This window comes from Molothrus aeneus, chromosome 13 (assembly GCF_037042795.1).
Source record: "Molothrus aeneus isolate 106 chromosome 13, BPBGC_Maene_1.0, whole genome shotgun sequence".
Lineage (NCBI taxonomy): Eukaryota > Metazoa > Chordata > Aves > Passeriformes > Icteridae > Molothrus > Molothrus aeneus.
In genome coordinates this window covers 5,345,941-5,370,914 of record NC_089658.1, presented here as the reverse complement: position 1 = coordinate 5,370,914, position 24,974 = coordinate 5,345,941, and the positions used below count along the sequence as shown (strand labels likewise).

Here is a 24,974-nt window from a genome sequence, read left to right as displayed (position 1 = left end):
GTTTCCCTAGTGTGCTAAGAGAAAAGAACTTAGATTTTTTTTTTTTTTTTAATGCTCAGTATGGGAAAAAGTAGCAAAAAAATATAGGCTTCCTGGTAAGTCTTCAATGATCATCTCTGTATTTCCCATGCATGATAACAAGATTAAAATCAGTATTTGCCCAGTAATGGCCAATCTTTATGAACATTGCAAAAAAACCAAAACCAAAACCAAAGCCAAACAAACCCACAGCTGGGAGCTGAGAAGATAATTGCTTTTCTGAACTAGGATGGGATTCTCCACAAAAGCTTTCCCCACACCTCAGAACCGCAGCGAAGGACACAAAAATGTAGAGTAGGCAACAAACACCAGGCAAGAAAGGAACATCCATCAGGAGCAAAGCTCTCACTATCAAACAGATCGAAACCAAAGTATTGCAGCAAACTAAAAAACTGCTTACAGAGTTGCTTTAATCCAGGAACTTGTATTACCACTCAAATAGAAACAGTTCCATATTCAACATTCACTTCCATCTCAAGCCTTGTGCTGGCACTGCCATTTATGACAGACTCTGTTAGTCTCACCAGAGAACTGATCCAGTTAAAAATGGATTTTTCTTCCTTTTTTGTCAGTTCAAATTTCACCTGAATTAGCTCTGATCTGGCTTGTTCTTTGGTTGCACAAAAAGGTGTCAGCATGAAGTAGTTAATAAGAACACACCTGTGTGTGAGAAAAATAGAACAATAAACAGCTCCTGCAGGCATCTGTATCTATAGTTGGGCCAAATTAAAATAAACTCTTATCACCAGAACCCCTCCAACAAGAGTTTTAGCAATGATTTGGTCAGAGCTCTGTAATGTGACCAATGGACAGGCCAGTGACAAGGGAGTGTGTTTGGTGTTTGCATATTTTTAAGTCTGGCTACATAAACTACAGATTCCCAAACCCTGACTTTGCCTAAACAATATAATCAGTAACAATTTGAGAAGACTGAGGTTTTCAGCTTGTTATTTTATAACTATGTTACCAATACAAGCTATAGATGCTGAAGTTCTAATGTACTACTGAGTCTTTATCAAATTATACAGGTTTGGCTTAACAAATAAATTAATACAGAAGCATTTGTTTAGAAATAAGTTTGGAGTCAGTTCACTGAAGACTTGCTTAATTGGAAGAAAATATAATTGCCAAGAGACAAAACCCCCAGTAGCTTGGACAGATGACAATTCAGAATCTACTGGATTAAAATGGCTTGTAGCACTAAATAAATGTGAGGCAGAGTGGGCAGAAACCAATTATTTCACAACTTCTTTGCAAAATGCACATGTAAAAATATTAAAATATTTAATTTTAAAAGAGCTTCAAGGAATTATTCCCATATTGGCCTATGGCTAATCTGTTGCATCTAGGAAATTATTTTTGCAGATGTTTACAAATACTAAAATATATTACCAGTCAGAAGCTTTAAGAAATGCCTTTTATAACAAAAGGCAGGACAAAATTACTCCATCCAGTAAAATCTACTTCTAAGATTGTATCTGGTACTTAGATTCTGCATGCAGGCCGCCTTGGTTGTACTTATGTCCTTAAAAAAAGTCAAACCAAACACAGAACAAGCAGTTAACTGAACCCAAACCATGCCTGAAAATTTATTTTGAGCCAAACAAACAAAAAAGCTGTAACAGAAAAGAGTATTTAGATATACTTATTGTAAGTGACATCTCATTCTAAATCTAAGTCAAATGTTTGGTTCATTTTTAAACTCCTTGCAGTATGAAAAACCAGTTTGCAGAAACCTGCTGTTTCAGGTTTCAAATCCAGAATTCAAAACTCTCATAACGTACATAAAACTTCTGGCAATCTTTGTACAGACAAAAAAAAAACTGAGATATTTACTTTAAAAAAGCTTCAGGGCATTGCATTATTTTCCAAATTGCCATTCTGATCTTCTAATCTGGCCATTCTTAAATGCTGAAAATAACCATGCTCTTGTATGACACCGATTCGTGAAAACAAGATGCAGCTACAAAGCTTTTTTGCTTCCTTTTTTATATCACCTATTAATTTTAAAAACAAACAAATGAATTTTCACAGTAACATTTCAGTTTCAAATCAAAACCTTGATGGAGGAAAAAAACCTAACCCTGCAATAGGATGAGTCTTCCTCAGCTGCACAGGGAGGGAGCCTTGGCGAGCTCTCCTCAGCACTGGGGATGACAATCAGAGCTCGGAGTGCTCTGGAGCAGCGGGGAGCTGCCTTCGGGCAAGTTCTGCTCCGCTGCTATCGGCACCGACAGGCTCTCGCTGCTCACCAGCAGCACTTGCACACCCTCCGCAGATCAGGGAATGCCTTCCTGAATATCAGTACCTCATTGCAGAAACAGCCACAGGAAAAGGCAGCGACAGCACAGCACTTGTACCAAGTAAACAACCCCAGCTTTCCCTCGGAGGCATTAAGGCAAAATGGTTCCTAACAGCCAAGCGGGGCAGACCCGAGAGCTCGCGGGGGTTACTCGTTAACCTCATTAACCTCATTAAGCCGGGCCCCGGCTCACACAGCCCCCGCCCTGCCCGGGCACTCACTGCACTGCGCGGCCGCTGCCTCCTGCCTGGGCCACCGCGGAGCCAAGGAAATGCCGAGGAGGAGGCACAGGGTCCAGAGCAGTGACAAAAGAACCTACCTGGGGCACTACGGCACAAGGGTGCCTCAGTGAACAGTGACTTTCCCTCTCCTATCACATGATGCCTTGCAGCTGCTCTGGAACACATGACTCAATGTAACAAGGAATTGCAGAAAGCAGAAAAAACCAAAAAGCTAGGAGCTAACTGGGAGCTAGAGAAACAGACTCTTCTGAAAGATTAAATCTTTCCATGATACAGTTTTAAAAACCTCCCAAAATTAAATTTTTACAGTCACTTGCCTTTCTAAAGGCACATATCTATATATAAAAGCCAACAGAAATCAAAAAAGCAGGTGGTAAAGTCAATCAGCATTATTAAATAAAAGCTGAATATATCCAATGGCAAAAAACTTGAACAGGATACATAATTCCATCTCAGCAAAAAACAGGAACTCGTTCAGAATTAATAAAAAAAAATTATTACAGATACGGGAAACTTCATTTTTAGGACTAACTAAGACAATTAAGCCAAATGGAGGGAAAACAAAGTGGACATATAACACGTCTAAAAATCACAGCTTGCATGAAATGGAGGAATAGGGCCTGATGTTTGCTGTGCCCTACAAGAACTGGGATTTACCCAAAGGAACTGGACAGTGGTAATTTCAGAAAAAAAAAAACCATCAAAAGGAGTCCTAACAGCATATAACTAAACTATGGAACTTGTTACCATGTGAAGCTGTGGGTGACAAACATTTACACAGCTACAGAAAGCAACTGCATAACCTCAAGTAAGATAAATGCAGCAAGAGGAACTGAACTCGGCAGCACTGTTTCTGTGACGTCCTGTGACTCCTCACTCGGGTGTCCCCATGAGGCTCCTGCAAGAGGAAGGTCCCCATGCCGCACTCTGCAGAGGGAGCAGCTGGAGCTGCTTGCCCTGCTCCCTGTCCCTCGGTGCCTCCGCGGCCCCGGCAGCCAGAGGTGACATCTGTCCCTGCCCAGCCGTACTGGCGCCCTGCTGGTCACCCACCACACACCGGTGACGGCTCTCAGGGTCACTTCTGTCATCTGACCACAAAACAACAGCCTGTGCACAGCTGCTTTCAATAGCACCTCACCACCACTGCCCCTTGAACTTGCCTTAGCATCAACAAGCCTTAAAGATAAAAATTATTATTCTAATTCAGTTTAGTCTGTAATTTAATAACCATTTCCAGCCTTTTTGGAAAAACAGGTAACAACTACTATCTTAATCTACTAGCAAATTAGCATACTGAGCAACAATTTAACTAATTCAAGTCGACATTAAGATTCAGGAGGAACAATCCTTTCCTCACAATCAGATGCTCCACTGGTTACATAATCTGCTGCAGAATGCCCTGTGTGAGGATCTCGTTGCCTGGTCTTGCCCAAACCACAGTGTGGCACTGGTTCCAGTACAGACACCAGACTGGCCCATTGGTATCCCTGTACTGCACCTCTGCACACTGCTCTGCCATTCACAGCATGGGCACACGCTGCATTCACAGCCCACTTGTGCTGGACAGGTTTTTCCAATGATCAAGTTGATGACTTGGAAATGCTACAGACACAGTTATGGAAAACAGGCTACAGCTGATCCCCAGAACAAAACACACCTTCAGGTTTAACAACATGAACTAGCACTCCCCTAAGGTAAACAGACCCATTTCCTACCAGCCAGGCAAGGCACTTTAACAGACTGACTGCTAGACTACCTGCTATTTCTGTAATTTTCCTCTTTGACATGCTTATAAAACTAGCAATGTACACAAACAAAGGGGAAAAAAGTCAAACTGTTACAGAGGCCAACTCTTAACTAATTCTGTAGAAATTCTCACTCATAGAGCTAACACTAGGAAAACAGCTGCAGAAAGAAAAAGAAAACGTTTTTATAACTCTACCTCAGACCTGTATCATCTCCTTTGCAATGAAATTATACCGAATTCTATAAAATTACATGCTTTTCCCTATTGCAGTATCAGAGTTGTCCCTTACAACGAAGGTTTTCACTTGTTTTAAATGATACTTGTTCCTGCTCCCAATAAGCATGCTCCTCAGGGCATGCAGTTTCATGAGAACCCAGGCTTTTGCTCCAAATTCTGATGAGATGTGGGGTCTGAGCTCCAGAGGAAACTTTCAAAACAAACTCTATAGGCTGAAAGTTGATTGCAATGAATTTTCTTTTTTCAAGTAAAAACCAGTTCATTTTCTAGCCAGATGTATTATTTCCTAGCCTGTAACTCCTTGTCCTAACCTCCACTGCACAGAAATACAAGTTAGACAGCAGGATATTTAGCTCCTTTGGAATTAGTAAGCAAGCCACTCCCTCAGAGTCACTATGTTTTAGGAATCAAAAGTTTAATACAACCATTTGCAGGTTTTGAAGATTACTAAAGCCAGTACCCACTTGTGCTAATGTAACTTAATTCCAAAAGAACTCCTTAAAAAATCCACTCCTTAAAAAACCGTAACAAACATTCAGCCACTCAGGTTTATCTCTGTTCCTGAGAGCAAAAGCAATTTCACACAATTGTTAAGGACAGGGTATTAGGAATGCCATACTGAAACTGTATTTACAAGGAAGTGCAAGTCAGCCTTAATATAATTAAATGAGTTGGAATTTGGCCAGTAACTTGGGCTATGACAAATCCACAAGCCAGCCTATCCAACAGTACAAAGTGTACTTGTTTATGCACTTTTCTACAGCACAGCTGATGACAGAAACAAAAAAATGTCTTTAGGCTGGTGCTTAACTTCAAACGGGAAGAATTGTATTTAAGTAATTTAAAATATGTCACTTCTAACACCCTCCCAACTCTCATACAGAGTCATGAACAGATTTTGTCTGTGGCTATACAGAGCAGTGAATCTTATTGTGAAATAATTCAAAATAATACCTTAGAATGATATGGAAGTGGAAATTTTAAGTTTGTGGTACATCATACTGTGGCTTCCACATAACTTGGGGCAACTTACTATAAATGTCCCAAAAGCCATCAAATGCTGACTTCAAAGAGAGTGCAGACAAGGAAAATAATGCAAAGAGGGAATAAATACAAGCCAGTTGAGAAAAACAAACCCAGTCAGCACCATTTTAAGAGTACTTTGGAGTTGCACAAATAGAGCATGAACCACACTGCAAGATGTGGCAGCACAGAAGTTACTTTTTGTGACTGCTCCTGGCCAGGTCCCACAGCAAAGGCAAGATGTGCTACATTTTGAGCACAGCACTCTCGTACTGCCCTGCAGTTGCTGTGGAATGTCTCAGAGAAGAACATGCAGTCACTTCCTTGTGAGTCAAAGGCCTTGGATGAATATCAACTGCAACACAATCAGCGAGATGCCAAGTGGTAAGCAGAAGTTTTGCAAGCATAAAAATATAACTATTTCAAATATCAAGCAGTCTCAGCAATGTATTTTAGGACATTTATGCCTCAAGCAAACTCTGCATTCTTTTGTTTCATGAAGAATGTCAGGCAGTTGTTATCTACTCTTTCAGTTGAACCTCTTCCACAGTATTTCAGCCTCTTAGGTACCTCACTGGACCATATCACATATCAATTAGTACAGCTTAATTAGCAACAGGCCCATGTAAAGCAGTGACAGAAATAATTTTTAAGAGTTGTTTATACCTACAGTAGTGTGTGTGTAAATTCATATTTTTAAATAGACATTCTGAATGCTAAGAAAAAACTGTAGTATGACATTGTTTTAAGCTCAAAATTATCCTTATAAACTGCAAGCCAAATTTATTACTGTGATGTACAGTTTGCAGTGAAAGTAATCTTGAGAACAGTAGATTGTTCCTTCTGTATCTGAAAAAAGGCTTTTAAAAATCCTCATTGCTCAAACTGTCATCTACCAGAGATTATTTCTTATTTAAAATATGGATGTCATTAGTACCCTACATTTTTAAAAATATGTTATGATGAACAGTAATAAAAGCATAGCTTTATTTTACCCACTCCCAAAAAGATTATTCTGTAGAGATCTGAAGACACAAATTCCAAACTTACCTAACAGCACCATATTCAATAAATGAATAAAGATGGCATTAGAAGTTTTCCAATATAGAAATCAATCATACCCACATACTGGAAATTCTGTGACTATTTTCCTTTAAAATAAAGGAAGACTGACACAGGCTTTGCTACTGGGATCTGCACACAGGTAAAAATCTGTCTGAGAAAAGTGTAATTAACAGTAGTCTTCTGAAAGGTGTCAAGAATGCAAAAACATTTAACAGTGGTTTAATTTCCAATACTCACAATAAAATCAAGACATTATTCTATATGTAATAAAGCATCCCACAGGCAAAACTGTCTTTGTATTTATTTAGTGTTTCAGGTGTGTTAGAATAACTTTCTTCAGGCACAAATATCATTACCTTTTCCTGCCCAAAAGCAATATTCCCTCAATGAGCAATGCTAAGATTAAAATATACCAAAATCAATACCAACAGAGGTATTTGTCAAATTCCTGATTCATGCCTACCTGGTAAAAGTACTGGTTCCAGTTTTTTAATCCTTGGTTCTGATGCTATATTGTCATCAGCCTGAAGAAAAAAAAAAAAAAGAAAGATAATTAACTTAAGGCTCAGAACTTTACAGTTAGACACAAGCCTGACCTACTTGTACAGAAGAGAAAGTTGTTTTAACCGAAAAGGTTCATCTTAAGGAACTGGAATCCAATCATAGTAAGAGTTTTTAACAATTTTGAGGGCATTTAGATTTGTACCAAAAGAATTAAACATATTTAAAATATTCGTATTCATGTTTAAAAATTTGGGTAACCCAAACTGTCACAAGTCACAGGATGAACAAAAACCAATTTGGCTTGACACTCCATAATGGCTCAAGATCTTCAACAATTTTTACAGATACAGACACTCAACTTCAAAATAACTCTACTAACTTCTAACATGCACAGCTTTCCAACATAGGAAAGATTTCAAAAAACCTAAGGCCTAGAACATGCACATGCCTACTTGCACTTCAGTTTCAAACCTTAAAAATAAAAATCTTCTATAAAAAGACTGAAAGTGAAATATTTAGTGAAATAACCCACGGTTCCTACAATGATAGGAATATAACCATTTCCCAGGACTAGGAATATCCAGAAATGTGTTACATCGACATCTCACTTCTACTAAGAAAATTGGGAAAAAACCAAAAATGAGTCAACATGTCAAACATGTTGCTAGAAGAAGTCCTGTCTTGTCTAAAGTAAATAAATATCACTTTCTGTCAAGTGCACATGCAGATGAGACAAAAAGTCCTGGTGGTTCTCGACATACTCAGTACTATATGCGCTATATACAATTGATAGACATACTTGGTTTCTTATTTATGCCATCAGACACGTTCTAAACATGAAGCGGTGGCTACAAGTGAGAGTTTAACTATCCGCACAGCAGAGCAGCGCCCGCTGCTTTCTCCTCATCCCGCCCAGCGCTGCGAGCAAAGCGAGCCCAAACACCTGAAGCATAACTCACAACTTTCCAAAATAATCTGGCACGGGCCGATTTTAATGAACACGAGACTTTATTCTGATAGAAGTCCTGTTTCCCGACCGCCGTGCGGGCTCTGTCCGTGTGCGGCGCGGAGACCCGGAGGCCGAGGGGCTGCACCCCGAACCGGCTGCGCAGCTTTTGTCTCCCGGTGCCACGGAGGGCTCGGGCACCCGGCAGCCCCTCCACAGGCGCTGTTCGCCAACCCCGGGCCAGCGGGCACAGCCCCCGGGCCAGCGGGCACAGCCTCCGGCGGCACCTCGGCCAGGGACAGGGACGGCCCAGGGCAGGCAGGGCAGGGCAGTGCAGGGCAGGGAGGGCAGGTCAGTAATGGCAGTAAAAGGCGGTTACCTGAGGCAGAAGGTACGACTTGAAGGTGGGTTTGGGCTGCTTGAGGGAGAACATTGTGGCCGCCGACGGGCGGGCGGGCCGGGCCGGGCCGGGCCGCGGAGGTGGTGCCGACGCCCGCCGGCTCAGGCCCGGCGCCCGCGGCCGCTCGGGCTGCGCTCCCCGTCACACCGCGGGGGCGGCCCCGGCGCACCCTCCTTCCCCAAGGGAGGAGCCAGCGGCCTGGGCAGGCCCGGGCTGGAGCCGCTGCCGCCCCGCATGGAGCCCCCGCGGCTCCCTCCGCCTCCCCGAGCCGGCCCAGCGGCTCCTTGGGCGGGCGGCGGCCCCGGCGGGCCGGGCCGGGCCGTGAGGGGCGGGCGCGCTGCGGCCGCGTACGGCGGCGCGGAGGGAACAAGCGGCCCGGCGGTGAGGGCCGGCCCGCGGCACCGCGCAGCCCCGGCACGGCCGCACTGCGGGGCCGGGTCACCGCCCCGCCGGCCCCGTCCTGCCCGGTCCGGTCCTGCCCAGGAACAGCCAAACGCCGGGCCTGCGGCGGGCGGGGCCGCCTACCGAAGCACAGGATTGCCGCGGTTCGGCTTCAGAGCCCCGTGGGAACTGAAACCCCCGCCCCGGGGCCTGCAGGAGTTCCCGCTACCCAGGGCTGGCTCGTAAGGCAGCGGTAAAATCCAGCTCCGGCATGGTGGAGAGAGGGGCTGGTGACACTGGCACAGGCTGCCCACGGAGGCCGTGGCTGCTCCATCGCTGGCAGCGTTCACAGCCAGGTTCTGTCAGGCCTTGAGCAAGGTGCCCCTGCCCGTAGCAGGGTTTTGAACTGGATGATCGATGCTCCATCCCAAGCCCTTAACGTTCTGTGAATCACTTACTGCTATGGAGTTCTTCCCCTGGCACCCTTTACAGAAGATCTATGCATTACAGCTGTGGGGTGTATGAACCCTCTCAGGCACGCGATGTGACTCTTGGGGATGGTTCTGTGCAGGGCCAGGAGCTAGACTCTACGATCCTTGTGGGTCCCTTCCAACTCAGCCTATTCTGTGTGATTCTGTGAGGGCTGGATGATGCCCCAGGCAGCTGCTCAGTCACCCTCCCACTCCGCAGCCCTGCTGACTGTGGGAGCTGGATGTTGATCCAATATCATCGTAACTCCCTTTAAGCTTTCCAGGCACTCATGTGTTGCTCACCTGAACTTCTCCAGAACATGGAAATAACACAGGCACCTACCTAAACTGCCAAAATCCATCACTGCTATCTCTTTTAAGTAGGAAACTGAGTAACTGCTCATGTTTGCTTAGTGGCCTATGGCACCCATAAAGGTCCATACTGCAGGTGATTGTTATGACTGCTCTAAACTTGGCCTCCACAGTGAAAACACCTCCTACATAAAGCAACAGTTTGGGTGGAAGTGTGGTTTAATGGAGAACCCCAGATCAGGAATACATGGTCTGTCAGCTGTGGGATCTAGGGAAGGGGGAGAGTCTGGGCTCTCCTGCTGATGATCCAGTCACAAGGGAACTGGGTCAAGCCAGCAGGTCTCCAGATTTTGGAGCCAGATCTGAAGTGTTCAGTAGGGTAAGAAGGACTGGCCCCTGGCTGTTGGTGCACCACAGTCATGGTTCCACCTGTGAGCCAAGCAGAGTTCACAGCAAGGACATGGTTTAGGGGTGGGAGTTGAAGGCCAGGACCTGACAAACAAACTGCTGGTGTTTTGCAGCCTCACTATATTAAAAAGCGTAATTTTGGTCAGCATACGGTCATGAAAATGGAACAGCTCATGTACAATGTAACATTTGTAAAGGCCTGCTACAGCATAGTGGTGAAGACTCCAGAAAAATGGACACATTTTTAGACACAAAATGACACATACAGTGCTCAACATCAGCTGCAAAGCCAAGTCCCTCATTAATAGAAACCATATCATATTGCATTATAGAACCTGGGATTTTTTGTGAAGTCTGAGGGTGTGTGTTCAATGAAAGAACATACTTTAGGGCACAATCTGGATCCCACAATTTAGAGGAGATGCCCCACTGATTACAGCAGAAAGGTTTGATTGAACAGTGGGGAGGGAACCAATTCACTGCCACCTGCCTAGACTGAGGAAAGCTCAGGGCATACATTTAACGCTGTTCAACAGCCCAGGAGGGAGCACCCTGCTCTTGGACTTGTAGATAGAGAAGATAAAACCAATCCCAGTGTACTTTTCAAAACAAGTGCATCTCCTTGCACAAAGGTCCCATCTTATTGTTGTTGGCAGACAATGTCCTTCACTTTATCCTCTATTTTTATTTTGTGATGGAAACATCCTTGTGTAAGTGGGATTATTCAGCCTGGCATGACCTCATGCCCCAGTCCATTTTCGAGAGTGCACTGTGCTGCAGATGATGCTGATGGTGTAGAGCTGAGTGCTGTGAGAGCAAACCACAGCTCCTCTCATCCCCTTTCATAACATAAATCCTTTGGATGTTTTTAAGTGAGAAATACTGTGGGACTAACCCTTATCTTTATCCTTCTTTAAAGTTTTTGTTCATATTCAGAACACTGGTGAAAGGGAATTTAACTCAAAAAGGGGGGAAGAGAAAGTGAGGGGGTGAGGAAGGCAGAAATTGCCCAGACTTGAAATTGCACATAATAAATTTGCTAGTGATATTAAAAATGATGATTATTTACACCATATCAGAATTACAAGAGTATTTCTGCATCAGCACAGAGATTTTTTAGGGGTAACTGCAAAAGCAATCTTACTCATGAGAGGATGATTACAGGATAGCAAAAATTTCCATTAAGGACTGCACTGACACATTGAAATTGCAGTGCTGTTCTGAAAAGGAGCAAACAAAATCAAAACTAAGCTCTCACAAGATTTATGAGGATTGTTACTGGAACTGGTTACAAGTTTCCACTGAAAGAGTTCTATGCCAGTAGGAGAAGAAGGCTGATTTGGCAGAATTGAGTACTTTGGAGAAGCAAGTTAATTGTCACAACTTGCAGTGAGATGCAGACAGGCAGAGCAGGACAGGCAAGTAGAGCAGGGTAGGCAGGCAGGGCAGGGCAGACAAGGCAAAAGGGCAGGCAGGGAAATCCTCTGGCTCCTTTTTGGAAATGAACTCAACTGCCTGCCCATCTCTGGCCATCCCAGCTCTGCCTCACTCGCTCACTTTTTTCAAACAGTTCTGCTAAGCCAGAGATTTTTGAGAATGCCTTTGTCTATGAGAGTAGTCTTGAAATAATGGTGGGAAGACAGCTGTGCAACAAAGCCAGCTGAACTGAAAAGACTGCAGATGTCTGGTGTTATTCTCATTATTTAAAAAATAAATTTTTTTACTCAGCAGTTATTTTCCTTGCCTCTACCTTGTTATTCAGTGGTTTCTCCTGTGTGCTAGCCTGGCCAGGACCCTTTCACTTGGCCACTCTCTGAGAAGCAGCCTGGCCTGCTCTCCCAGTGGTATCACCCCCAACACTGTGTGGTTGTCTCCCAGGGCTCTTTTTACACACAGTGCCACTGTTTGTGACAGTGCAGATAATTATCTGTCAGCAATGGCTGGGCTGCAGAACCTGCTGTGTTCAGTGCACACTCAGATTAGGCACCTTCCTAAAAGTGCTGCTACAACCTCCCAAGGCAGCTCTGTGCCTGGGGAAGTGCTTTGGTTTATGCAATGCATGAGGGCTGGGGTAAATCAGAACAGATTTTCACAATGGTCCCTTTTGATCTCTCAGCAGATTAGAGAATGGCTTTCATTAGGCTTGTTCAAGAACAGGTTAGACCACCATCTGCCACTGATGCTACTGACATAGCTGAACTTGCCTAGTGCAGATGATCTCTTCCAGGCCTGTATTTCTATGGCAACTTCCATGTTTTCACAGCTCTCTGAAGACTGGTTCAATCATTGGTTTGAACTCCAAGACAAAAAGACACAAGTGTTGTCTGATTTCACAGCAGAGCTATGTGCCCAGAGCTATAGCAAGTGTGCAGCAAGCCTGCAAAGTCAGAGATTCACTGATGGAAGTGCTACAGTTTATTACTTTACCTGGACACCTCTCTACTTGTGCACTCAATAGTTTGTGCACTCAAGTTGCCTCAGCCTGCACTCAGAAGTGTGGGACTCTGGGGACTTGTGAGGGAGCCACCCCTACAGATCTGTATTACCTCTTACAGAATAAAAACAAAATGCCTTAAATTTATTAGGCAGTTGGTAAAAAACTCCATTCATTCCTGAATGTCCTTGATGAAGATCTAGGAGAAGAATATTTAAAATGTATTTACTTACATAAAAGAGCAAATTTGACAGTCTTGGCCAAATATATACAAAAGACATAAAAACTATGCAGAAGTTTTAGTTCTTGAGATTTCCCAGGAAAGAATCCTCCTTTGCAAGGCACATCTGTGAAGTGGTGGCTATGTTCTTTGTGTGGAGGTTTAATGATATGGAGCTTTGCTATGCCAGGTAAGGGTACTTTCCTTGTTAACCACTGTGTAGGTTTTACTTGCCTGGAGTTACTGGGTGCTGTTCATGTCACAGTGTTCTGCCTTGGCCTGGACTATTTCACACAGGTATTGTGATAGTGACTATTAGATTACTGGTGCTTCTAAACTAGAATCTAATATTTTGCCAAGGCTCTTTTTGAAGGCTGTTAGTTTTCTCAGGTGACAGCTGAGCACAGCAGTCCAGTTAGGGTAAGCAAAGGAAGATGCTTGCATCTAGAGTCATGCAGGATGAAGCACTGTGCTTTTACTGGGGGTTCATGTTGCAGAGACAAAAGAGGAGCAGGCACATGAAATTATGCACCCTCTTTTTCACTACTCCAACACCAAGCACTAGGTGGATACCAGCACTTAAATATTTCAGCTGAACATCTGCAAAGAATAATTTAAAGCCTGTTATAAAGACGTACCTTACATCCATTGTAAAGATAGAGGGCATCAACCATAAAGCACCACTTTGCCATATCAAACTCTGCAGATAATGCTAAAAGTTGAAAAAAACAAAATAAAATTGCAGTTTTAAGAAAATCTGTAGTCTTGTCTCACTCCTCCCAAGGCTTGTGGTTTGTCAGCCTACAATGCCAAAAGTACAACTGGATACTGTTTCATCCCTATCCCAACATCCTGTGCCTGGCACGATTTGAAATGGTCTTTAAATGGCCACATCAACCAGGTCCTTACATCACTTTTGCCTTCCTGTCTGATGCTGGATCACAACAGGGGATCAAAATCCACAATTTAGGCTGAATTTTCAGCTTAGGTGACTGCTGCATGTGGTAGAATATTTATCTGCAATGGTTGCAGTGAGAAGAAAACATCCCTAGGGCTAATGTAGCCTCATAACCCAGCAAACAGAGGCTAATTGTCAGTGCTAGTAACAGGCCACAGGCTTTATGCTGACTTTGTAAGGCCTCAGGACTGAGGCTTGTCAGGACTGCTTTGTCTGAACTTGCCTTAACCTGCCTCGAGCTGTCCCTCATTTGTTTAGCTGTGAAAGCAATTTTTCTAATGATAAGGAAATTCAGGTTTATTTACAGGATTTAAAGGCCACTGATGAAAAACAAGATATAACTTTGTAGCTCTCATAAAAATGCCCCGAAAGTAGCAAAAAATAAGGAGAAAGAAACAACATGAACATCATGCTCACCCTACAAATGACCTGGGATGCTGACAGCTGGCAGTATGTCCTCACTATCCTCACTGCAGCCACTGACCATTAGACCCAGAGGATCAGAGCTGGTGTCAATAAATATCAAAATAAATGGTAGATAGGAAGGGCACATCAAATAACTTCAGCTTTTTCTGGTTTTCCATTAGTAGTATTCTTTTCTGTTCTCTTCTTGTGTCTTCTCTAATTAGATGGATCTAAACTAATGACAATTTATATATTAGACTGTTAACACTTGTTACACCAACAATACATTCTTAACTTTACATCTAAGGCTCCCAACAGCTTTTGAGTGCAACACTAATCCAGGCAGAAGTGCCCTACTGGACAGGACAGTGCTGCAGAAGCATCTGTGGGACCCCAGCACTGTGTCCAAGGACTGCTGTCATTTGGAAAACTCACCTGCTCCACATGAAGGGCTCCAGCAGCACACTGGCTTTGTGTCAGCCCAGAACACCTGTATCTGGGCACAGTCCTGTTATTCATCTTGCAGAGCTAATGAAATGATCCTCTTAACGTCCTTGGTCATGCACCTTTCTCATGTTCCCGTTCCTGACAAGGCCTTGCAGATATGGTTTTTTAATTTTTTTTATTTAGAAGATCAGATAAATATTTTGCTGAAGATTCCAAGCACAGAACCTTGGAAAGCATCCAAATAAGCATCATGCAGAAACCATAGTTGGAAGGTTTCAATGGCCACTTCAATGAATTAGTAAATAATATGGAAAATGGGCTTTCTTGATTCTCAGGTATCGATCTCCAGCTTCTAAAATGGATAAAGTGACTCTGCAACAGGAGAGGCTGAGGGCAAAGCTAAGCTAGTCCCTGAATGATGCAATGATGCAAAAAGGGGTAACTCATGGAATCAGGTGCTAGGGTCATGAACCTGCCTTTGTGAATATGACAATTAGTCACTGTGTTGCAAACATTTGCCTTGAGGGAAAGGGAAATGTTTGTATTGCAAGATACTGTAAGATGAACAAATTTGAATTACCTCAGAGTAATATGTCTGCATAGACATAGCCCTAGAGTACACACCCTTTCAGCTTGACCTGCTTCAGTATAGGTCAAGCACATAATAAATCGTGGCAATGGAATTCACAGTGACATTGCTGTGAAGTCACCACATGCCTAGCTGTGAAGGGGGACACATCTTCCTGAAAAGCAGTATTAAACATGCCTCTTCAGAAATGCAAATTCTCTGCCTGCATCCTTTCAGCCACTATTCAAGAAAGCGTGGAGGCAGACATGCAAATGTGTTGGTCATTATTCTGCTTAGTGAGCTCCAAATCTATTATTAGTCTTCTATGCACATACAAAACTATATTTAAATCTTATTAAAATGGCTGTTTGTCCAAAATGACTCTGCCAACAAGTAAAGTGTTGTTACTTCACATGTAATGGCAGAGATGTTGTCATTCAGTTCATGCTGTGTGAGAGCAGAGAAAATATCCAAACCTCTTAAAATCATCCCTCTGTAGAAAATTTTATGCAAAATTACTGGCAACTGTTAAGAAAAAAATTTGCTTAGAAGATGTTTGGCCCATGCACTGCATAAGAAGAAACAGATTAGTAAAGTGTTCGGACATTATAGAGAAAAAATTGGTATATTGAATTAATTTATAATATTTTTCATGTGTTTCTTTATAAATATTTTTACACAAAGGAAGTATATAAATACAAAGGTAAAATATTTTTGTTTGAAAACTACATACTATCAGACAAATTTTCAATATAAGTGCTAAAAAAATTAGGTGGTCAAAAGCATGATTAACACACATTTTATAAAGACAATGTAACAAGAGGTATGCAACACACTGTATTCCATTCCACAATGCATACTGCTTGTTCAGCACTGAAAAGCTGCATCCCTTTGTGTTTGTTAATGAATCCATTTCTGGTGAATGTGCAGGCAAACAATAAAAAGGCATTGGCAAACTGGAGGCTATTTTAACCACATATACACAATGGCTATGTAGTTGCAAAGAATGGTAACACAGAAGTAAACATGGAAGTGAAACAATTTCAAATGTCATTCAGTTTGCACAAAATGTCAAGTTCCCTAAGTTGAAGAAAAGAGAAGCCCACATAAAAAGCAAAATGTCAACACCGTTCCAACAGCAGTGAAACCAGCAAACCTACTGGTAAGAACCAAGATGGCAAAAATCCAAAAGAAATGTGACTGAACTTTGTAAAATGTCTGTGCACTTTCCACGATCATTCCGTTTGGTAACAGTACTTCAGGGTATAAGAATGGATGGAGCATGAAAATATAATGCAAACAATACAAATCAGATACCATTAATGCATCTATCAAGTCTTCCATCAATCTCTGCATTTCAAAATGCTGTGAGATCATTGTCAAGGAGGACACTGAGACCTGCACTGTGGGGCTGATGGTGAGTGAAAAAAGAAATTACATCTTTTCAAAATAGCCTATGAATGAGTCCTGATGGGTAATGAGTTAAGCATAAACCTTTGACCAGTATTCTGCCTTTAACTCATTTTCAAAACTGTCTGCCCAGTGGTAAGCATTCCCCGTGAAGAGAGGTGCTGAATATATGGGAAATCAAAGTTTCTAAAACTTAACAGGGAAGAATGACCCAAATAACACCCTGCTATTATGAAGAAAATTATCAAAACCTAGTACTTAGAATGCTACTGCAGAGACAAGTGCTCTGGGTACATCTAACTATGGATGCTGATTTCCACTTTTAGTCCTCAAAACAATTTTGTTGTAGAGACTTTTTTCTCCTTTGACATTTGTTTTTGAAATTTACTCAAGAAAATGTACAGAATTTCTATTCTCATCTGGAAAATCTATATTTTGTTTAGACAGACTCCTAGAAACTGTTCCTTTTTCCTCATGTGTCATAATGAAATTGCAAAATGGAAGATGAATTTCTCACAGTAGATTTGTTTCAAGCAAAGTTTAAAGTCTCACCTGATCAGAACATCTTTCCCATTCTGTTTTGATGTGTTTTCCCTTGAAGGCATCTAAGAAATTCAGAACCTTATTCTAAGTCTACATGGACTTCTGTTGTAATCCTCATTTATACAAAACACTGATGGACATCTTGGATTTCTATTATTAAAATTTTTATGTACTTGATATTCTTAGAATCTCCCAAAATATCTGAAACAATGATCACTGTTTTTCAACAGTTTAAGGCTGTCACAGCATGCTTTGGGCTGGGGACAGGTGTGATCCTGAAAGCAAGATTACACCACTGAAGTTCAAGGACAGATTAAGAATATGTCTACATGTGGCTTTCCAGGTCAGATTTCTCCAAACACAACTGTATTTTGCCATTCTGACCTATTTTAGTGGATGAGAACTGCCATTCTGAAAGAGAAGCTAAGCAGCAGGCATGAAATCAGAAGTGAAAGAAGGGACTGCATAATTTTTCCTTGCCTCCAACAATTTTGTTTTGATCTGAAAAAACACCACGGCTACAAAGAAACCAGCTGCTTAAGTAAGGATAAAACTAAGGCTGGTTAAAAATGTGTTCAGTTTGAGAAATCTTCTGATAAAATTATTACATTATAATATTGCTCTTCCTCTAAGAGCTTTATAATGAGCTTGTCAGTAAATAAGCTTATGAGGGAGGCTGAAATGGAACAAAGGAAGATCTATATATTCGGCATCTGTGGACTGTACCCACCTTTTATCTGTCCCTGAGAGAACATCTCCCTTTCACCCAACCCAGCAAACATTTATTTAAGAACAGAACATGCATCTATTAATTTTAAAAGAAGAGGAATACATATATTCACAATTCTTCTTTAGAAATTAATTTTTAAATCCCTAATTTGTTCAATTAGTCATTCTGCTTTCTCTCTCAACTGTTGGTAAAACAGGGGCCATAAGCCACTTTAACATTCAGTTTCTGTGGATGCATTTTCTTGCCTGGTTTTCTGTTCTTCTGTTGCACTGCCAAACGCTACCACCAAATTAGTTACACTGCTGGCATGTCCTGGTCTATTTAATTTGTCCTTCATGGACTTGGCTTTCCGGGAATGGCTGTGCAAACTCTTGGAGCGTACTGATGGGAACCCAGGAGTCCTTTCTGGCTTTGCTGACAGGAAATTCTCCTTCTCAGCCTTGACAGGGGCAGGCATAGAGGTGTAAGAGGCACTCATACCTGCTTCAGCAACATTACTATCATCATCTGTGTCCATCTGCTTCTCCTCTGCTTGCCTTTCTGCTTCAGAGACCAACCCGGGGTATTCTGGAGGACGCTCTTGAGAAAGCTGCTGCTCAACTTCATATTTCCACTCTGTGGCCCACTGCTCAATTGTAGAGGGGCACACCTGATCCATAATGGTACTGTACTCTGAGGTCCAGTTGTTAACTCCTCCAACCAGCTTTCCACCTTGTGCAAATATAAAGCTCCTTGACTTCATCATAGTGGTTTGACAAGCACTGAAAGTTTCAGGAGGAAAATAGCGCATTGCTTTGGATTTGTCCAAGGGATAAGAGATGGTTGCTTCTAACTTGGTACGTTCTACTTTTAACTGAGTGTTCTGAAAATCTGGTCCTGCTGCTGACTGACTGTTCGTTACAGCATTCATCTGGTTCACACTTTGAGGGATCATTCCATCGCTACTGAAAACCCCCTGCTTTTCACTCCCCAAACCACCTGAGCCAGAATGAGCTCTGGAAACATTCTGTGCAATTTCTAATGTAGATTTACTGTGATCTGCTGTAGCAACTGCATTAGGACTCGAGGTATGGAGTCCAGTTTGGTGTTCTGGAGCCAGCATCCTTGGGTCTGCTCCATCTTCTTTGGTACCAATAGAGTGGGCTTTTTTACGCATGGCCGGTGACATGGGCGTGGTGCTGTCATCAAAGGTCAGCTCGTCCCCACTGATGTGGTATTTGTACATGCTGTAGCCATCAGAGCTGTTGACACTGCTCTGCCTCAGGAGGTAGGCAGCGTCACACTCTGAGGAGGCCCGCGAGCGCGTGTACGTCAGCTCGGATTTGTCGATGCCCGCCAGCTTCTCCAGAGCATTCACCATGCGGCCCGAGAGCTCCTCCAGCTGAGACAGCCGCAGGTCCACTGTCTGCAGAGAAGCTTTCATGAAATGTTCTCTTTCATTCACCTCTTCTAGCCTCATCGACATATTTTCAACTCTGTGGAGTATAAGAAAGGAAGCAGAGAACAGAACCTGTAGAATGGTGCAGTAACCCATTACAAGCACATAGCTCCTGATTTCTTCCTAAGACAGAATTTTGTGGTGTCTATCATGCCTTGTTCTTTTTTCCTATGGGTAGCAACAAAAGCAGGCGCATTTTCTTGTTATCTATGCTTTCTGTACACCATATTAGAGGGGTATTTGAACTTTGCCCTTATATTCATGGCAGGAGAACCCTTAGGGACAGACTTCTATTAACATTTCTGTGTGTGCCACCCACTGTGTGCTCAGTTGTTCTCTTTCACTGTGAAGCATCAAATTAATTACATGAAAAGTACTTTCTAATGGCATGCTCACAGGGTGACTTAAAATAGCATCAAAGCATGTTGTAAAACAGGTTCTGCAGCTGCATGAGAAAGAAACATACACTGGTGTTGATGGGATTGCTTTTGCTCTTGAAATACCTTTCTATTTTGTATCAGCTGAAGGGAATGGAACTATTGTCTAGTTCAATTGAAATAATACTTTTTCCCATTTTCTTCTTATCATTTATATCATAATGGATGTGATGGTACTAGAAAAAAGCATATAAACATAATTAACTGGAATGTGGCTTAGAGATCATACACTAATAAATCTGCTGTGGAAATTAAATGAACGTTTTCTTGCTCCCATACACAAAAGATGATGAAGCATCTGGAGCAAGGAGCCATGAGAAATAAGCAAATCTGCTTTGTGGCCATAGACCATAGTGAATCAGTGAGGCTTATCAGCCCTGCTTTATTCTCTGCCACAATACCTAGGAATTTGACAAATTGCCACGGATAACCAGTGTGACAGAATCTACTCAAATATATGTAGCAGGTTTAGTTTACTTCTCTATTCTCAAATTTCAAATATAATAATGCAAGATGTTCAGGGCCTCTCTCAAGAGAAAGAATTTTATCTATTAAAGAATTATACGGCTCACAGAGCTAATTCATAACAAATGCTAAAATGAAGATACAAGTAGATATCTAGATAAAAATGTATGTGGAGTACTTAATCAACAGAATACTGTGAGATAGAGTAAGTGAAAGAGTGTTTAAAATGTGTATGATTTTCATTACAGGGAGAATTTTTCTTCATTTCAATGAAGTGACAAAAGACCCCATCTCTTGACTTAGATCTACTGACAGAATAGGCAGAGCCTTTGGGAACAGTTCTGCCAAGTGACCTGGTAAAAAAGGCTGCTGACATTAGCACAGTGTGCTTACACAGCAATGTGCAAACACTACCTAGTCCTCAGAGCAAGCATAATGATTAACATGAGAATATTCCCCATCTTTTATATGGGGAAGTTCATACTGAAAAGCTGAATGCCTTGTTCAAAGCCTGCAAGAGAATCTGTGGTGAGATTAAAATTCAGCAGTGGTGAGTGCCAGACCCTAATGTAAACTACAGATCCAAGGGAAGAACCCTCAGTGCTTTTGTCATTAAGCTCCAACATGTTTCTCATGGTTGGATGAACTGTTGGAAGCTCAACAAGCAGCAATTTTCTCAAATGGACAAAAAGCATCACTCTGATCCTCAGATAGATAAGAGGCATAAAATTTATCATAAGCAAAGATGTTCTTATAACAAAGCTACCCAAACCAGCAGATTTAGTGACAAAACAGAAGGAATAACAAGAACTTTGCTCTTTTGAGAGATGTACCTGCTCAGATAGTTATTTGGGATTCAGATCAGCTTCTGAGTTGGTGGTGGCTTCCTTCAAGATCAAAATCTTTTGTATTTTCCCTCAACCATGGGAATAAAGAAGATATTAAAAAGACTGTTCCCAAGAGATAGAGTGGATTTTTGTTACAACAGGTACCTTTCAGAGGTGACTCTGATGCGTTCATCATTAGATGACTGCTGCTCATCCTCTTTCTCCTGGAAATATTCTTCTACACACTGCTCTTCAAACTCATAGAGTTTCTTTAGCTCTTCATCATTCAGAAATAACTCTGTGCAAAAGAGAAGAACAAAAGAAGAGTTTTATTTTTCTGAACTTCTGGCAGACAGTTTAAATCCAAATTAGCAGTTTATTTTAGACATGGCCATACTGCAGATTCTACTCCTGCACTAAATGAACAGATGATTTTTTAAAATAAGCAATGAGCACTTAGCTAAAGATGGGCAGAGCTGTGAAGGCAATGGAATGCATGATGAGCATTATCTGCTTCCATGGCCATCCACAGGGGGCTCTATGTTCTGAATGACTTTGGAACTTTTCAACAGCTGTGCATTCAACAAAATGACCAGATTTTACAAGATAAAGACCTGGGCAATCTCTGCCAGTTTGGCTGTTCCTTCATTCAAGTGTTATTCTTAAAAGGATGCGACTTACAGGCAACAGATAAACTTAGGAGATTGTTCAGAGATATTCTTTGGATAAGATGTTAAGAAATTTCTAATCACATAAGAAAAATCCAAGGGGAATATAAGCTTTTGGGAACAATTCATCCTTTATCTGGATTTGTCCCTTTACATTTGGAAGGAGCGTTACATTTCCTTTCTTCCTTTTTCCTATTGTGCAAAAGTGTTTCCTGTGAAATGTAGAAGTAGAGGGATGTTGTGAGCATCCCTCACATTATTTCCATGAGGCATATAATGAAAATATTAATTAACAGTTACAGAGTATGTTAGGAGAAGAATCCTCACAGTTTCCCTGTGAAATGACAGATAAATCTCCAAATGATAGTGGGGATACTCACAGTCACAGATTGCTCACAATCACAGAGCTGACATTTGAAACTGTATCCCATCTGTTATTCCTATTTGCCCCTCCCAACATATGGGCTTCACCAGAATTTGGTAAACTCCTGGATTGAGCAGATACCATCTCACTGTTTTAAGAAAGCATGTTAAAGGAGGTCTTTATTAGCATCTGAGAGTTCAAATTCTCAGGCACCCGCAGAGCCCAAGAGCTGTTAACTTGATACAAATATTGGCCCACACTGTCTTCTGCTAATATGGTGCAAAGAGCTCAATTTAGAGAAGATTTCTTGCATACTCAGTCCCCTGTCCCGCTCGTCCTGGTCTCCATCACCCTTCCTGCAGCGGCAGCAGATCCGCTTGATGATGATGTAGATGTGGCTGAAGATAATCATTGGTGGTGGCAGGACAGGTCTGTCATGGAATGTCATGATCAGCTGGTATCTCTGGAACTTCCAGACTTGATTGGATATTGATTTTACCTCAAAGAAGGTATTGCTGAAAGGAAACATAGGTACAAGTTTCTATGAGGTCCCTAATCTCACTTCTTACTGAGCAAGTACTGTGTTGAAAAAAGCAGCAGCTAAATAACCTCATGGAGCCACAGGATTTGCTTGGTTCAGCTCTTTGCGGGTGCTGCTGAACTAAGGATTAAATTGAACTCATGATTTCACTACTCCTTTTGAAGGTAGCAAACAGCAGGTGCTCTGCATCCCTCAGGCACCACTCAGAAGAGTCCTCTCAGACCATTTGCTCCTACTGTACAAATCCCTTAGGTGCCAGTGAAAACAAACTCACACAATTTATGCATCACATAATTGGTATTTTGGGGCTTGGTTATAAACTATTTCTTTTAACACACGCCAGTATTTGATGCTACACAAAGTATTAAATCCATGAAAAGTATTTTGTACGCTAAACTCAGAAGCTTCACATAGTTTGCCTTTAATATGCTAATCAGCTTGACCTACATAGAAGACTTTTCAAGTTTTCACAGAATGTCCTAAATTCAAACTTTACTCCCTCAAACTTCTGATTTGAAAACATGGTGCATATTCTTGTAAAGGAATTTATTCTTGGAAGCTTCATCATTTTTACAGCAAAGTAAGGTGTGTTTCAAAGATGTTTAATTTTGAAATTCAGTTGATATGAAGTGATAGTAGTAAATCCAGAGATAACAATAGTCACAGTTATGAAATACCAACTAAGAGAAAGCAGACTTGATATTCTGTCTTAGAAAAGGCTTTTCGAGCTATTTTAAAGTATCTTCAGACAGCTCACTCCACTTCTATGATGGTGATGATACTGGAACTTCCTTTTTATATTTTTTGTCCACTTATTTCCTAACTCTATGTGCTTTAGAATATCTACAGTCAGAAAACCAGTTAAAACATCTCTTCAAAACCAAAGAATTCCTATGTACACGTAGATTTTACTTTCTTTAGGTTAAGTCTACATGAAACTATGATCAATGATAAATAACAATCTGTCTTCATTCCGTGTCTCCTTTACAGCAGGAATTCCCCAGCTAGGTCTCAACCCTGTGCAAGCAGGCTGGGATGGCAGGAGTTAACAGCATGACCTACTTCCCAAACTGCTGATTCCTTGGTCCTTCAGCCAATAATAGCTACCATTGTAAGATTCTTCCCCTTCTCCCCAGCTATGTGACTGGCATTTGAGTACTTTAAATTCATGACCTTTTAAGCTACATACATCAAATGAAAGACAGGCTTTGTGAGCTGCAGATTTCTGGGCACACGAAAGACTGTTTTTTGCATTTGTGACACAAGCTTGCACGCACAAGCCCTCCAACACTACAATGTTTGAAGGCAACTAAAATGGATCACGTGCTTTTCTCAGGTGCTCTGTTCAGAAAGTATTGCCAGCAAGTCGTTATTTTTTTGATCCCTACATCACGAGAGCAAAAGCATGCAACCTAACTGCAGGTAGGAAGAACAAGCAGCAGAAATTTATGTAGTTTTACTCCAGATAAGTCTAAATACAGATATGTGCATACTGCACACTGCTTGGATTGGCCACAGACCTTGGCAACACATAGCCATCCTACCTGATGATTCAAGGCAATACAGACTATTTTTTTAGGTCATGAAAGGACTCTCCAAGGCTGTAATTTCTTTTTCTAAATGGAAAACAAAACAAGACAAAAGCCAGATGATGTAGCGGAAATGCCTCAGGCTTTTTACGTTCAGAGTTTTGTTCTGCTGTTCTCCTGCAGAGCTGTGACTGCCAGTGGCTACACGGGTTTCTGTCAGGTGTGTGCCAGGTTTCATGGATCCTATTTCTCATCTTTCCACAGCAACCTTGAGGCCTGTCACTATCCATCAGAAGGTAATTGGAAGTAGCCAGGTTCTCTCACATCCATTGCTGCAATTGGCAAATTCAAAGCCACCTTTCCTCACCCTTCTCCAGAGTACACCCTGCTGCCAGAATTTGCCAGTCACATCCATGGAATAATGAGATCCTGAGTGAATGCAAACCCTTGCAGAATCAGTTGATGGGCTCAAACAGAAACTTTATCTCGACAATAAGACAAAGTTGCAGGATTGTTTACATACTTGAAGACAGCAATCAGCAGGTTTACCAACAGGATATTTGCTACCAAGAGGTAACAGGCCATGATAGCAGGAGTGAGCCAGGCCCCTGGGATGCACGGAGGAAGGCGTTTACCATCATCATCATAAAGATTGTCCCCACAAGGAGCTGAAGGAAAAACAGGAAAGATATTTTTCACAAATTGCCTGATACTTAAAAATACTATTCTCATTTATTTAATGATGATACATGCATAAACGTTGCCAAATTTTTACAGATTATTTCCAGGAGCAAGTATGTATAATTTCTACTTCAAATTCTGCTTCCATATTAGTGAGGCAACTTCCATAACAGAGAGGCAATTCCTTACTGTACAGTGTGGCTTTCTATTCATATTCCCATGGATTTTCTTTT

General features: G+C 41.8%; 2 protein-coding genes across 2 annotated transcripts in view; both read right to left on the bottom strand.

The window, feature by feature from the left end:
* Positions 1–8,609, bottom strand: part of MTMR10 (myotubularin related protein 10) — a 35,856-nt gene extending 27,247 nt beyond the window's left edge. Inside the window, exons 1-2 of the mRNA XM_066558637.1 lie at positions 8,485–8,609; positions 7,119–7,179 (exon numbers count right to left, since the gene is read on the bottom strand). Coding sequence (XP_066414734.1) covers positions 7,119–7,179; positions 8,485–8,538 — 115 coding nt within the window. The 5' untranslated portion in view covers positions 8,539–8,609. The remainder of the gene's footprint in view (positions 1–7,118; positions 7,180–8,484) is intronic.
* A 7,119-nt stretch (positions 8,610–15,728) lies between these two features.
* Positions 15,729–24,974, bottom strand: part of TRPM1 (transient receptor potential cation channel subfamily M member 1) — a 77,707-nt gene continuing 68,461 nt past the window's right edge. Inside the window, exons 26-29 of the mRNA XM_066558646.1 lie at positions 24,584–24,728; positions 22,306–22,505; positions 21,124–21,256; positions 15,729–19,266 (exon numbers count right to left, since the gene is read on the bottom strand). Coding sequence (XP_066414743.1) covers positions 18,003–19,266; positions 21,124–21,256; positions 22,306–22,505; positions 24,584–24,728 — 1,742 coding nt within the window. The 3' untranslated portion in view covers positions 15,729–18,002. The remainder of the gene's footprint in view (positions 19,267–21,123; positions 21,257–22,305; positions 22,506–24,583; positions 24,729–24,974) is intronic.